The 14,559-nt window shown below is 59.7% G+C and overlaps 1 protein-coding gene across 1 annotated transcript; it reads left to right on the plus strand.

Moving 5' to 3' along the window:
* Nucleotides 1-3,697: 3,697 nt before the first annotated feature.
* Nucleotides 3,698-13,430, plus strand: LOC130028565 (ultra-long-chain fatty acid omega-hydroxylase). The gene is made up of 13 exons (XM_056119285.1): nt 3,698-3,712; nt 5,512-5,734; nt 6,829-6,973; nt 10,154-10,207; nt 10,282-10,409; nt 10,491-10,612; nt 11,052-11,319; nt 11,413-11,479; nt 11,565-11,694; nt 12,566-12,699; nt 12,774-12,838; nt 13,034-13,116; nt 13,218-13,430. The coding sequence occupies exons 2-13, from the start codon at nt 5,513-5,515 to the stop codon at nt 13,393-13,395; spliced, it is 1,596 nt and encodes a 531-aa protein (XP_055975260.1). The 5' UTR covers nt 3,698-3,712; nt 5,512; the 3' UTR covers nt 13,396-13,430.
* The last annotated feature ends 1,129 nt before the right edge of the window (nt 13,431-14,559 follow it).

The raw sequence follows: 14,559 nt of genomic DNA on the forward strand, positions 1-14,559 counted from the left end.
AGGACAAACCTGGGCAGGTGTGCCCAGATTCCGTCCCATGAGGCTCCGGGCCACCACCTCTTCAGGCCTGGGCCATGCAGCCTGCCTGCTGCGCCCCTGGGGCTGGAGGCGTGTGAGTGCTCCCAGGAGCCCTGCAGTCCGGCTTGTCCCCTCAGAGCAGCCCTCCTCCTTCCTGCTGTCAGAACCCTGCGACCCACAGAGAGCAGAGAGAACATACTAGTTCCCCTTTCTCCCCCACGATCTCCTCTCCTGAGCTAGCAGGGGGCTGTTGGCTGCCGGGGGTGCCCGTGCATTTAACCACCCTTGGAGCCATCTCTTGACCCCCCAAACATCACCTTTTTGCTTGTTTAGGGGCGACCCCAGGCAGTGCTCAGAGTGACCCCTGTCAGTGGCTAGGGACACGAAGCTCCAGGGATGGAAGCAGGGGGAGCCATCTCCCTTATGCTGTCCCTTGGACCCTTGGAACATCACTCGGAATCTCGGAATCCCCCAAAGGAAGCACCCTGAGCTCAGGTGGCCCAGAGGACTGGCGCCTGGTGGCCAGGGCCAGCTCTGCGGTGTGCCTAGGTCCCACAGTGCCTCTGTGGGTGTCTGGCCTTCCGACTGGGTCTCTGCGGCCCACCAGGCTGTGCGGGGCTGTCTCTGCTTGGGAGTTGCCCAGTACCCCACCCCAACCCCCGCCACAGACATGCGTGGCCTTCTCTTGGCTCTGTCCTGCCCCTCCCCTGCCTCCTGGCCTGCCATGCTGGTGACCTGCTGCTGGCCCTGACAGTCCCTGGCTCCCACATGCTTCCCATGCCACCTCCAGGCCACATGCTCCCGTGAGCACTGCTGGGGCTTGTTCAGTCCTCCTGGCCCAGGGACTTCCAGAGCCTCACAGGTGGGCAGCTCATCCTGTGAGGGGGCATCTTGGGCTCTGTGAGCAGCGTCCCTGCCGCCCCCCGTGTCTAAGAAGGGTGGGCTTGGCAGGGAAGGTGCTCCAGGGGACATGGCAGTGGAAGGCGGCTGGGGTGGGCGAAGCGGGGAGGTCTCACCCACGTACATGAGACGGAAACCCGCACCGATGGAAGATGGAACCGAACCAGGAGGCGCCAGAGCTGAGGGGCAGAGCTGGGGATTTATGTAATGGATGAGGGGACGGAGTGTGGAGAGGGGACATGGCGATGGGATGGAAACAACACTTGCCCGTTTGCTCCTGATGCCCATTTTGTGTCTGCACTCCACACCCAAGCACTGAAGGATGTATCCCCCCCCCCCACACACACCAACCAGGGCAACAGAGAGAGTGGGGGACCCAGGTCTGACCCCCTGGGCACTGTTGGGTGTGGCCCCAGACTAAAACAGCACAAATAAACTTCACCTGCAACCCCATCGGGACAGGCCCCCCACGGTTCCCTCTGCTGACCGCACTGACCCTCCAGGCCCTTCCCTGTACCCAGCCGCCTCTCCTGGCCTCCACTCCTCCCTGGGGACGGCCACCGGCCCCGTCCTGCCCCATCCAGGTCCTGCTGAAACCCAACCTGCCACGTTTGGGTTTCACCTGACATGTTTTCCCTGCCTGCTTCCCTCTGAAGGGTGCAGCCTGAATTATTTGTATCATCTGCATCTTCACGCCCCCCCCATCCCGCTGCAGGTGGGGGCTCTGGCCCACAAGGGAGGCTCATATGTCCGTGCCCTCCAGGGAAGCCAGCTCCGGCTCGAGTGCTCGGCCTGGGGAGAGATGGGGCGGGGGGGGGGGTGTTTGTCGGTGTGGAGACGGCTTCTGAAATTTCAGCCTCTCCTCCCTCTCTACCATCTGCGCATACCTACCCGCCCTTCGGCACTCACCTCCCCACATGCTTCCCTTCAAACCACACAAAACAGTTCAGTAGCCTTTGGTTTGAGGGCCGTGGGGGTTTGGGGGCACATGTGGCTATAGCCTGCACTCGGCCCCCAGAGTCCTGGTGCCCAGCCCACCACACCTCTTCCTGGATCACCACAAACTCTTCCTGAGAGTTGGTTATTACATGCGTGCCTGGAGGCACATATACACGCACATATACATACACATATGCACACATTTACATTTCGTTTGTGCATAGGAACAGCCTGCATTGGAAGACCGGGTCGTTCTCAGGAGCAGCTGAAGTGACGGGGCCCATGGAGCACGTCTGTGAGGTGTGCATCACTCATTCACTGATCCACACATTCATTCATTCACTCCCTACAGACTTTACGCATTCCCTCACACATCCACTCATTCACTTCCTCACAACCTCATTCACTCACAGCCTCATTCATTCACTCATCCATGCATTCATTCGTTCCTGCTTATTCGTTCCTGACACTCACCTGCTTATTTCCTCACTGACTCCCTCATTCAAGCTGATTTCGGCTCCCCAGTTTTACTGAGTCATAATTGACGCACAAAATTATATGTATTTAAGCTGCACAATGTGACTCAATGCTAATTCTTGTCCTTCAGGTTTCAGCTTAGGACCTGACCATCAGCCTCCAATGGTGGGGTCCTCTTCTGCTGCTGTGCCTAGGCCGCATCCCCTCCCCGCTGTGGGGTATCTGCTCCCCTCTCTGAATTCTGACCCAGGAGGGGCTGATCTTTGTTTTTCTCACTTGTCAGTGCCAGTGGTAGACCCTGGACCGCACACATGCAGGCCCGTGCAGACCCTCGGAGCTCGTTGGGGCCCGGATGAATGGGCCGATTCTCTGCCTGTCTCCCATGCCCAGCCTGGGCTGTGCATGGGCTCTCTTGCTCCAGGGTCCCCTGCAGGACAGTCCGGCCTCAGTGGCCAGGTGGGGCCTGCCAGCTGGAGGCAGAGAAGTGTCTGCGCAGGAGTTGGTGACAGGCTTAGCTGGCAGGGCCAGGGCTCCTGGCCCCTGGCAGCATCTGTGGTGCTGGGGCTGGCACGGGACCTCAGGCAGGGCTTGGAGTGCCCAAGAGTGAAGCTGGCACTGCAGTGTGCCAAGGGCGGCATGCCTCTTGCCCACACACTGAAGGCTGCTCCCAGTCAGCTGCAGTGTCTGCTGCCCCCGGCCAAGACGGGTATTGGGACTTCACTTCCCACTGATCCTGAGCTTTGGGATGGTCAAACCTGGAGGAGTTCCCTAACCCCGATTCCCTTTCTTGGGGCTCAGGAACTCAGAACTCAGGGCTTGTTGCTGCTCCTGCCTGACCCCAGGGGCTGCACCACAGCCTGGAGGGTCCCTCCCCTCCCACATCCCCCTAGGGTATCTGGTCTATGCAAGGTCCTTGAGTTCCCTGTGAGGTGACCGTGGGGCTTGGGTTGGGAGAGAAGGCATGGGCAGGGTGGTGGGTGCTAGGTGGGAAGGCTGATGAGGTCGTGGGGGGCATGGGGGATGGGGAGCTGCTCAGGGCGGGAGGAAGCTGGTTTCCAAGGGGGACCCTGTGAGGCTGCGGGTCACGTGGGGGCCCAGGGTAGGGAGGGGCTTTAAACGGGGCTGAGCTGGATCTGGGCTGGTCTGCCCAGCAGGCGTCTGGGGGGTCGGGTCTTTGGGGGAATCCTGGCTGGTCTCCCCAGTGCGGTCCCTCCTGTCCGTTCCCAGTGCCAGGCTGGGTATCCTCTGGGTCTCCTCTAGGTCGCACGTCGGTCCCGCCCAGGGGCGGGCGAGAGCGGGCGGGGCGCGCTGTCTGGGTTAAAGCGAGGGCGGCGGGGCTGGGGCAGAGCGCGGGGAGCAGAGCCGCACCGACTCCGGGGTGAGCGCGGGAGCGGTGTGTGCGGGGAGCGCGGGGCGGGCGGGGTGTGCGGGGCGCGCGGGGTCTGTTCTCGGGTCGCCCTGTCTTGTGGGGCCCTCGGGCGGGGTCTGCGCAGGTTCGCGCCCCGCGTGGCACCGTGCGCCTGGGGGTCGGGCCACCTTCTCCCCTGGGGCAGACACAGGCCCCGAGGGTCCACCCCTGGGATGTCTTCCCGGCTCCCTGCATACCCGAGGCTGAGGGGCGGGGGGGGGGGGGGGGGGGGGGGGGGGGGGGGAGCGGGGGGGGGGGGTGCGCTGCCCAGCTGGCTTCAGAGCGGTTCCAGGCTTCGGGTCGCCTGTGGACTGCCACTCAGGGAGAGGGACCTGAAGCACACTGCTCCGGGAGGCCCCAGTGTGTTCCAGAACCCAGCTCGGACACCTCCGGCCATGGGCATCCCTGGGTGCAGGGCACAGGAGTTCTGGGCCCGGAACAGGGCCAGTGGCTGGAAGCTTCTGCCCATCTTGGGCCAAGACTGCCAGCTGGCACTGCCCCAGTGCTTCCTCGAAACCGTCACAGCCTTCTCCCTCACTTAGATGCTGGGGGTGCGCCCTGCGCACCAGGACTGGACATGGAGACCACTACAAGATAGGGGGCTCCAGGGGGGCGCGGCCCTAGCACATCTTACACCGGCAGGGAGCAGGACCCATGTCCACATTCCTTCCGGGAGCCCACACAGCTGAAAGACAGTCAGAGGAGGGGCTGGGTCAACCTGACTAACCAGCCACCCTGGGCGTGGACCAGGACACCTTGGGCTGCCTCCCAGTCCTCAGAGGCGGGCAGGCTACTGCCGCCAGAGCTGCTGCTTCATCGGCTTCCTGGAGGAGGAGGCACAGTAGGGAGAGTGGGAGTGTGCGGATATGTGTGTAACTGTGTGGATGTGTGTGGGCAAGTATGAGTTTGTGTTGTGAATGTGTGAGTGCAGGACTGTGTTATGGGTGTGTGTGAATGTGTGTGACTAATGTGTGAGTGTATGTGAGCACGTCTGTGAGCCTATGTGAGAATGTGTGTGTGAGTGTATGTGTGAGCATGTGTGTGTATGTGTGTGAATATGTGTGTGAGCTTGTGAGTGTATATGTGTGAGCATGTGTGTGAGCATGTGTGTATATGTGTGTATGTGAGAGTGAGCATATGTGTGAGTGAGCGAGCATATGTGTGTGAGTGAGCATGTGTGTATGTGTGTGTAAGCGTGTGAGTATGTGTGTGAGTCTGTGTGAGTGTAAGTGTGTGTGTGTGTGTGTGAGTGCCTGTGTTGTCACCTTCTGGATGCAGGAGACCATGGGCCTGAGAGAGCACAGGGGAAAACGAGGTGTTTGCCTTGCACGCACCCGACCCAGGTTCAATCCCTGGCACTCCAGAAGGTCCCCAACCTGTGCCCGGAGTGATCTGTGAACACAGAGCCAAGAGTGAGCTCTGAGCTCCTCTGGGTGTGACACCCCCTCCCTGCCCACCACAACCCAAAGAGTTCAGGGTACCACAGAGCGTTGCTGACCAGAACAGATCTCTCCCGGGCAGAAAGTGGAGGTGGTTGGGAGGGCGGGGGTGCCCAGGTGATGGCTCTGGAGGGTGGAATATTCTGGAAGCAGACAGAGGAGCACTTGTGTGTTGAGTGCCCCAGCCAAGTCAGAATTGGCACGTTGCCTCCCGTGGGCCGGGCACAGGAGGCCGCTGGGAGGAAGGCTGGTACGGAGGTGGGCACTGAGGCCCTGCAGGCAGCCCCCAGCCCAGCTGCAGTTGGGGAGCCCACTGCCATGTCCCCCCAGGATGCTGCCTATCACTGAAGAGCTGCTGCGGGCCCTGGGCCTGGAGAAGACGGCCTTCCGTCTGGGCGCCGTGTCTGCGCTGCTCCTCGGCCTGCTCTTCCTGCTCTTCCGCCAGCTGCTGCGCCTCCTGCAGCGTGGCCTCGGCTTCTACCGCACCTGTCGCCAGCTGCGCTGCTTCCCCCAGCCCCCCCGGAGGAACTGGCTGCTGGGGCACCTGGGCATGGTGCGTGAGGGCAGAGGAGAGGGGCACCCGGGCAGGGTGTGAGGATAGCTTTGCGGTGGGCAGGTTTCCTTCTCCGCGGAGGAGCTGCAGGTTTCCCAGCCGCAGACCTGAGCTAGAGCCTTGAACAGACCCAGAGAGGCCAACCAGCTGACCCAGATCACACAGCAGGGCCCAAGGACTCACTCCATTGTCCAAGGTTCTGCTGAATCATCCCCACCTGTTACACACGGCCCACATGCACCCCAGATGCCGGCAGGTACCTCCTACCTGGTCATGGCCTTCGCAGACGCGGCAGGGACCTGTCCAGCACCAGCACCACTTGGTGCTGGAGACACTGCCCCCTGCATGGCTCTCCCTGCGGCCTTAGCCCAGGGGGCAGAACCCCAGTTCCTGGGGTGCTTTCCAAAGCCCACCCTGCCTCGTGCCAGCACCAAGAGACCTGGGGGAGCCCCGCCCTGTCTGTGCACAGGAGGACTGGCGGCCCTCTCCTGGCTCTTAACACCGTCACGCCTGAGTGTGGCATCTGGACGGCATCATGGGTGCTGGCTGGACGCTGCCATCCTGGTCCACGCATGGCAGCTGCCACTGAGCACCAGTGCATGGCAGCTGGACGGTGCAGCTTACCAGGCTCCTAGCTCCACCCAAGTCTTGATGCCACGTCCAGGGAGGCACAGGCAGGTGGGAGGACGTGGCTTGCCCACACGGCTGCCGGGGGTGGCTCTGAGCACTCACTCTTTGGACATGATCGTCCTTTGTCCTGCTAGTCAGGGGCAGCTGCTCGAACTCCAGTTCTGTGGTGGGTGACGGTTCTGGGTCCAGGAACTGAGCTCTGTGTGCAGGGTGAGCTCCAAACTCTGGACACGTGTGGAGACTGACCCTTGAGCGACGCGCTGGGTTCGGGCAGGCAGGGACCAACAGCCACTGGCCTCTTGGTGTTTCCCCATCACCTGCTCTGACTCAGGCCTGGTGGGAGCCCCGATGCTTCTCTGGTGCTCGTCTGTGAGACGGGGGAGCAGGAGCCAGGGGCGCGCGGCTCTCGCAGAGAGTCTGAGTGGGGCCCGCCATCTCGCATGCTTCTCCCTTGTCCCTTGCAGTATCTCCCTAATGAATCGGGCCTTCAGGATGAGAAGAAGGTGCTGGACAACATGCATCATGTGATTCTCGTGTGGATGGGGCCTGTCCTGCCGCTGCTGGTTCTGGTCCATCCTGACTACATCAAGCCAGTGCTGGGGGCCTCAGGTAGATAGACTGGGCCTCTGAGCTACAAGAAATCTTCCGTTCTCTAATCCCACCTGGGTTTCTATGCAGTTGGGCTATCCAGAAGACGGGCCATTTGAGTAGGGCTTTAAGGGTTGAATAGGAGTTTACCAAAATGAAGCTGGCTTAGCACAGCCATTGAAGGGTAGTCTAGCAGTGGATTGGTTTGTGGTCCATGGATGCACCATTTAGGTGAGTTGGCACTTCAGGGGCTTAGGCAAAGGCTGGTTCGCTGAGTTCATGTAGGAACTCCACCAGGCAGGCACACTTGTTTTCATCCTCTTTTGAGAGATTAGGAAAGAGAGAGGCACAGGGATTCCCACCCAAGTTATCACCACCGATTAGTGACATGGCCAGAACATGACCCAGATATGGCTCTGTCCCAGTGGCTGGCAACTTTCTAATGGGCCCTTTGTGGGCTTAGAACCTCCTCCTCTGCATATCTCATGTCCTTCTCTACGTGACCCCAACTCGCGGAGATAATCATGGGAGAACAGCCCAGAATCTGCTGGCAGGCAGTAGAGGAAGGAAGGGTGAGAGAATAGGGTTTGTTGGGACAGTGCCTTTGGAGAAGGCTGCCCAGAGATGTGAATATGGGCTTTGAAGGATGCATAGGAGTTCTGGATTGGAAGGTCCTGCTGTGCAAAGGAGCAGATGTGGGAGAAAGCTAGGAGAATCCAGGTGGAAGAGATATTGAGAATGATGAAGTGTGAGGGTGGGCAGGTGATGAGGTGGGGGCCAAGTGGGTGCTGGATCTAGAGACATGTACATAGAATGGAAGAGCCATGTTTTTCCTTAGGGACAGAGGGAGCCACAGAGTGGGTGGGGCAGCACTGAGTGTCCTAAAGATGTCAGTAGGTCTAAGCCTGTGGCCCAGAGCCCAAAGGCAGGGCATCTCCATCTTTCTCTCCAGAAGCCCGCCCTGGATTCCAGCATGACTCTCTCTCTGTCTCCCTTTGCACTAGACACACCTTTTACCCTCTTGATAATTACCTGGCGTGCCTCTGCTTCCCTTTCTCACTCCACCCACTGCTCCTCCAGTGGGGCGTGTGGCTGAGCCTGCTCTGGGCCCCCAGCATTGCTCTGAATGGGCTGGGTGCAGAAAGGGGCAGGGGAGATGTGTGGAATGGGAGAGTGAGTGGACGATGACTGTGTCAGTGATTGACCAACTCCTGGGGAGTGTATGTGGGTGTCTGAGTCATGTCTTGGGTAAAAGTGACATTACTTGAATTCCACATACTTCCTCCTAGGGCCCCTGATTGCTCTGTCCTAAATTTTTCAGCAGATAGAAGGGGAGTTAATATACTCACTCTCTCATCCATCCATTATCCATCCAACCCCCCAACCATCCATCCACCCGCCCATGCATCCATGCAACAATATATCCATCTATCAGTACACTCATTTATTTATTCTTCAACCATCCATTCATACCTCCATCTACTCACTCGTCTATCCGCCCACCCATCTATGCATCCATGAAATGATCTATCCATCCATGAGTAAATATTCTTTCATCCACTACCCACCCATGCACCCACCCTCACATCCACCTACTCACCTATCTATCCATCTATTCACCTACCCATCCATTCCTCTATCCACCCATCCACACATCTACCCATCCATCCATCCATCATCCATCCATCCATGCACTATCCATTCATCCACTTACACATCCATCTACCCATCCATGCATCCATCCACTCACCCACCCATCCATCTACCTATCCACCCATCCATCCATTCACCCATCCATCTACCCATCCATCCATTCATACATACATACATTCACCTATCCATCCATCCATCCATCCATCCATCCATCCATCCATCCATCCATCCATCCAATCTACCCATCCATCCATCCATCCACCCATCCATCGATCCATACATACATTCACCTATCCATCCACCCACCCATCCATCCACCCATCCATCTACCCATCCATCCATCCATCCATACATCCACCCATACATCTATCCATCCATCCATCCATCCATCCATCCATCCATCCATCCATCCACCCACCCATCCATCTACCCATCCATCCATCGATACATACATACATACATACATTCACCTACACATCCATCCACCCATATACCCATCCATCCACCCATCCATCCATCCATCCACCCACCCACCCATCCATCTACCCATCCATCCATCGATACATACATACATACATACATTCACCTACACATCCATCCACCCATATACCCATCCATCCACCCATCCATCCATCCATTCATCCACTCATCCATCTACGCATCCATCCATTGATACATACATACATTCACCTACACATCCATCCACCCATCCATCCATTCATCCACCCATACATCTATCCATCCATCCATCCATCCATCCATCCATCCATCCACCCACCCATCCATCTACCCATCCATCCATACATACATACACACATTCACCCACCCATCCATCCATGCACCATCCATTATCCATCTTGTCCTGCCACATAGCCCTTCTTAGGTTTTTCATTTATTTAATAAAACTTATTTAGCACCAGTACATCCATGGCCACCATAGTACCTCCTTTTGATTGGTTGGTGATCGACTCCACAGTGGTGGGAAGACATTGCGTATTGGAGAGAATTTGTTTCTGAGAGCCTCCTGCTGGTGACTCAGGGTGTGGGGGCAGATCTGTGAGACCGCAGCATGGAGTGTGCAGGAGGTGGTGTACAGGAAAGGGTCCCCGACCGCTGAGGACTTGGGGAAAGGGCTGGTGCTCGAGGCTGCGGGCGTGGGAGCAGGAAGACCCGCCTGACCTGGAGGCAATGGCAGGGCTGTCCTGAAGAGGGTGAGAAGTGTCCTGCGGCCACCTGAGCTGCAGAGGTGAGGGTAAAAAAGGTCACTGGAGGTGGGTGCACAGACTGGACATGATTTGGAGGCGTGGCGAAGTACGCAGGATTCTGTGGCAAATGTGAAAGAGGTGAGAGAGGTAGAGTGGGGGTGAGCTGGGACAGTCTTAGCAGGGTGGGGGGGTCTTGGGGGAGGCCTGAGGGGGAGGGGAATCCTGGCAGCGGGCCACTAGGAAGCCACTCTGGAGCAGGGTCGCATCCACACAGCAGCAGGGGCTCCCACGCAGGGCCTGGGCTGAGCTGTGTTTTCTCCATCATTTTTCTGTCTCTCTCCAGCGGCCATTGCCCCCAAGGACGACCTCTTCTACGGGTTCCTGAAGCCTTGGCTGGGTGAGTGAGGGACTGGCAGGCTTTGGGCAAGCCCTCTGGCTGGGGGCTCCCTGACCACAGCCTTTGGGCTCCAGGGGACGGGCTGCTGTTGAGTAAGGGGGACAAGTGGAGCCGGCACCGCCGCATGCTGACGCCTGCCTTCCACTTTGACATCCTGAAGCCCTACATGAAGATCTTCAACCAGTGCAGCGACACCATGCACGTGCGTGAGCTGCGGAGGTGGCGGGTCCCGGCTGCCCGTGCCCATGGCCGCAGACCTGCCCACCACCACTCTCTCTTCCAGGCCAAGTGGCGGCGCCTGGTGGGGGGCTCAGTGGCCTCCCTGGACATGTTCGAGCACGTGAGCCTCATGACCCTGGACAGTCTACAGAAATGCGTCTTCAGCTACAACAGCGACTGCCAGGAGTGCGTGTGCCCCCAGGGGAGGCAGGGGCTGGAGGGAGGAAGCTGCAGGGAGCTCTGGTGGGAGGGACCTCAGACAGGTGTGCTGGAATGTCGGGCGGAAGGTGGCAGCGGGTGGGCGCGCGGGGCTCCTGAAGCTGCACCTCTGCCCAGTGCTGGGTGGTGGTGGGTGCCATCATGTCTGTGACCCAGAGTGGGTAGAACCGCAGCAGGGATGGGAAGGTCACCTGCCGGGAGGTGTGGGCAGGGTGCTGGTGCATGAGGGTGGGGCCCGGCACGGGGCAGGGCCATGGGGGGGTTGAGAATTGGCCTCAAGGCTCGCTGGGCATGGCTGGACAGGACAGCGGAAAGGTCTGGCTCGAGAGTGGGCGTGGCTGGGCTGAACATCACAGGGGGTGTCACGGCCTCTCTCCCGTCCCTGCTCATGCCCGGCCCCTGGCAGGAAGCAGAGCGACTACATCTCGGCCATCATCGAGCTGAGCTCCTTGGCCGTGCGGAGGCAGTACCGCATCCATCAGTACCTGGACTTCATCTACTACCGCACGGCCGACGGGCGCCGCTTCCGTGAGGCCTGCGACACAGTGCACCACTTCACCACCGAGGTCATCCAGGAGCGGCGCCGTGCGCTGAACGTCCAGGGCGCCGAGGCCTGGCTGCAGGCCAAGCAGGGCAAGACCCTGGACTTCATTGATGTACTGCTGCTGGCCAGGGTGAGGCCACAGCGAACCCCGGAGGGGAGACAGTGGGGTGCCCTTGACCCGCGGGGAGTTCTGATTGTAGTCCACTGCCCCCCCCCCCCACAGGATGAGGACGGGAAGGAGCTGTCCGACGAGGACATCAGGGCGGAGGCCGACACCTTCATGTTCGAGGGTGAGCACCTGGCGAGGCGGGGGAGGGGCCAGGGTCCTGGGGTCTGCACGCTCTGTCAGCAGCCCTGGGACCTCTGTGCCTGCAGGTCATGACACCACGTCCAGTGGCCTCTCGTGGGTGCTGTTCAACTTGGCCAAGCACCCAGAGTACCAAGAGAAGTGCCGGGAGGAGATCCAGGACATCATGAAGGACCGGGAGCAGGAGGAGCTGGAATGGTCAGTGGGGGCCGGGGCGTGGGCCCCAGTGCCTGACCATACACGGCCCCCAAGTCTTGGGTGGGTGGATGCCGTGGTCCCTCTCTCTCTCACGACTGCTGCTGAAGAAGGCCCTGGCCACCTCATGAGCTCTAGCTCTGGGCTCTCACCTCCACGGGGGAAAGAGCTCGGAGAGGAGCCGGGGCTAGGACAGCGGGGAGGGTGCTGGACTTGCACGTGGCTGACCTGGGTTCGATTCCCAGCACCCATATGGTCCCCCCATCACCACCAGGAGTAACTCCTGAGTGCAGAGCCAGGAGTAACCCCTGAGCATCGCTGGGTGTGACCCAAAAAAGCAAAAAAAAAAAAAAGAGCTCGACAAGGGGGTGGGGGAAGTACTGGTTTTAAAGTCTGATGCCCAGGGTGGCTAACATGTGTGGCTACACAGCCCACACATGTGACTACACAGCCCACACACATGTAACTACATATGTGTAACTTTGTGTAACTACACAGCCCACACTTATGTGACTACTCAGCCCACACTTTTGTAACTACACAGCCCACACATGTGCAATTATGCAGCCCTCACATGTGTAACTGTACAGCTCACACATGTGTATCTATGGGGTCCATATCCTGCTGTCCATTGACCTCCATGGACGCACCGTGATGGGACAGACTAGAGTGAATGGTGCAGCTCTGCAGTTCCCACGGAGGCTGCATGCAAACACCTGCACACGCACATGGGCACGTGTTTGCAGACATGTGTATGTGGGTACAGAACATCTGCACGGATATACAGGCACACACCTGTGTCCACACAGAGGAGCACACATGTGCAAGCCTGCAGTCTGGGGGCTGAGCCTGCACTCTGCTGCCCGCTCTGCAGGGATGACCTGACGCGGCTGCCCTTCACCACCATGTGCATAAAGGAGAGCCTGCGCCAGTTCCCACCTGTCACGCTGGTCTCGCGCCGCTGCACCCAGGACATCCGGCTCCCTGATGGCCGCATCATCCCCAAAGGTGCAGCTGGTTCTATCCTGGGACACCGAGGGAGTTTCCAGACTCTGCCCTGACCCCCTCTCCCATCCCCACAGGCATCATCTGCCTGGTCAGCATCTATGGGACCCACCACAATCCGAAAGTGTGGCCCGATTCCAAGGTGAGCTTTCAGCTGGGCAAGAAAGGGGCAGTGGGCCAAGCCGCCCCCTCTCCCCCCGCAGGGCAGAGACAAGTCAGTTGGAGACAGGAAGCACCAGCAGAGAGGCCCTGTGTGTGTGTGGGGGGGGGGTGGCAGTGACCACTTCCCACTGCCATTCCCTGTCCTGCTGGACTCACCGCAGCTGCCTCTGCCCAGGTGTTCAACCCGTACCGCTTCGACCCAGACACCCCGCAGCAGCGCTCTCCGCTGGCCTACGTGCCCTTCTCGGCAGGGCCCAGGTAACTCCTGCGTCCCGGGGCGAGCGGCAGGAGAAGCAGGGCGCAAGGTCCCGGGAGTGAGGCCCTGCGGGTCCAGCGGCTCACGGCACCCACCCCTACAGGAACTGCATTGGACAGAGCTTCGCCCTGGCTGAGATGCGCGTCGCTGTAGCGCTGACCCTGCTGCGCTTCCGCCTGAGCGTGGACCGCACGCGGAAGGTGCGACGGAAGCCTGAGCTGATCCTGCGCACGGAGGATGGCATTTGGCTCAACGTGGAGCCGTTGCCCGCGCGGGTCTGAGAGCTCAGCGGCTGCACCTGTGGAACGGGGGCAGGCCCCGCCCACGGCACAAGGCCACGCCCACACCAAGGCCCCTGCCCACACCAAGGCCCCGCCCGCCCGCCGTGCAAGGGTCGTGCCCAAGGCCCCACTCCAGTAAAGACCCTCCCATAGTGCAAGGCTACACCCATGGCACAAAGGCCCACTCATGGTGTAAGGCCCCGCCCACAGGGCCACGCCCCGCCCGTGGAAGAAGGTCCCATCCATGGCATAAGTCCCACCCATGGCGCAAGGCCCCGCCCACTGCACTCAGGCCGGGTCCATGGAGATCAGGCCACAGGGTTCACCCCAAAGATCCTGGTTTGGGGGAAGACATGCCCTTCCAAGCTTGAGCCCTGCTCCTGAAGGACTGGAGTCTTCTACTGGGCAGCCCAATGGTGCCGGACTCACCCCTCGAGGCAGGTTCTGCCTCCCGAGTGCCCTTCCTGCCTTCTTGCTTAAAAGGGGCCAGGCTCAGCTGAGCCCCTGTGATGGAGGCCAGGGCCCCAGGACACAGCTCATGCCTCAGAGTGCAGGCCGGCCTCCAGGTCAACCGCCACGACCCTGGACTTCAGGCCTCCGACCCAGAGACCTGACTGGTGTTCAGGAACTTGCGACTTTAGAGGTGAGACTGGCCGCTGAATTGTCGAGGAAACTGACCTACCATGCAGGAAAGGTCCTGCTGGCTTTCTTACTGTGGACTAGGAGCTGAGGTCCTGACTTCACTCTCTGGAGCCCCCTTCCCTGCACAGCCCACCTGAACTGCAGTGGCCCATCCTACCTCCCTTGCTCCAAGGCTCTTGGGACTGTCCTGATTTTTGTAAAATAAAAGTGAGCAACACACACAGTCCTGTTAAGTGCTGCAGGCCCTGGGCGGGGCAGTGGGATGGCCGGTCCCTGCCCTGGGCTGGACAGGATGTAGGCGTTGAAGAAATCATCTCCTGTACTCCTGCCACACATGGCCAGTGCTCTGAGGGAGAGCACCTGCAGGACCTGTTGGGGAGGTGGGAGGCGAGGCTGAGCGGGGAGGGCGTGGGCAGAGGGACAGGAAGTGTCAGAGGGGCTGGGTCTGGCCCAGATTCTTCTGGATGGGAGCAGGTATCGGGGCTGGTGATGTTGACCCCGCATGTGCGCATGTGTGTGCAT

Source organism: Sorex fumeus, unplaced genomic scaffold (genome assembly GCF_029834395.1).
Source record: "Sorex fumeus unplaced genomic scaffold, SorFum_2.1 ptg000041l, whole genome shotgun sequence".
NCBI classification, from domain to species: Eukaryota; Metazoa; Chordata; class Mammalia; order Eulipotyphla; family Soricidae; genus Sorex; species Sorex fumeus.

Coding starts and splice junctions, on each gene's coding strand:
- LOC130028565 (XM_056119285.1), top strand. CDS start 5,513: ATGCTGCCTATCACTGAAGAGCTGCTGCGGGCCCTGGGCCTGGAGAAG. Junction 6,974..10,153: donor GCCAGTGCTGGGGGCCTCAG/GTAGATAGACTG, acceptor GTCTCTCTCCAG/CGGCCATTGCCCCCAAGGAC. Junction 10,613..11,051: donor TACAACAGCGACTGCCAGGA/GTGCGTGTGCCC, acceptor GGCCCCTGGCAG/GAAGCAGAGCGACTACATCT.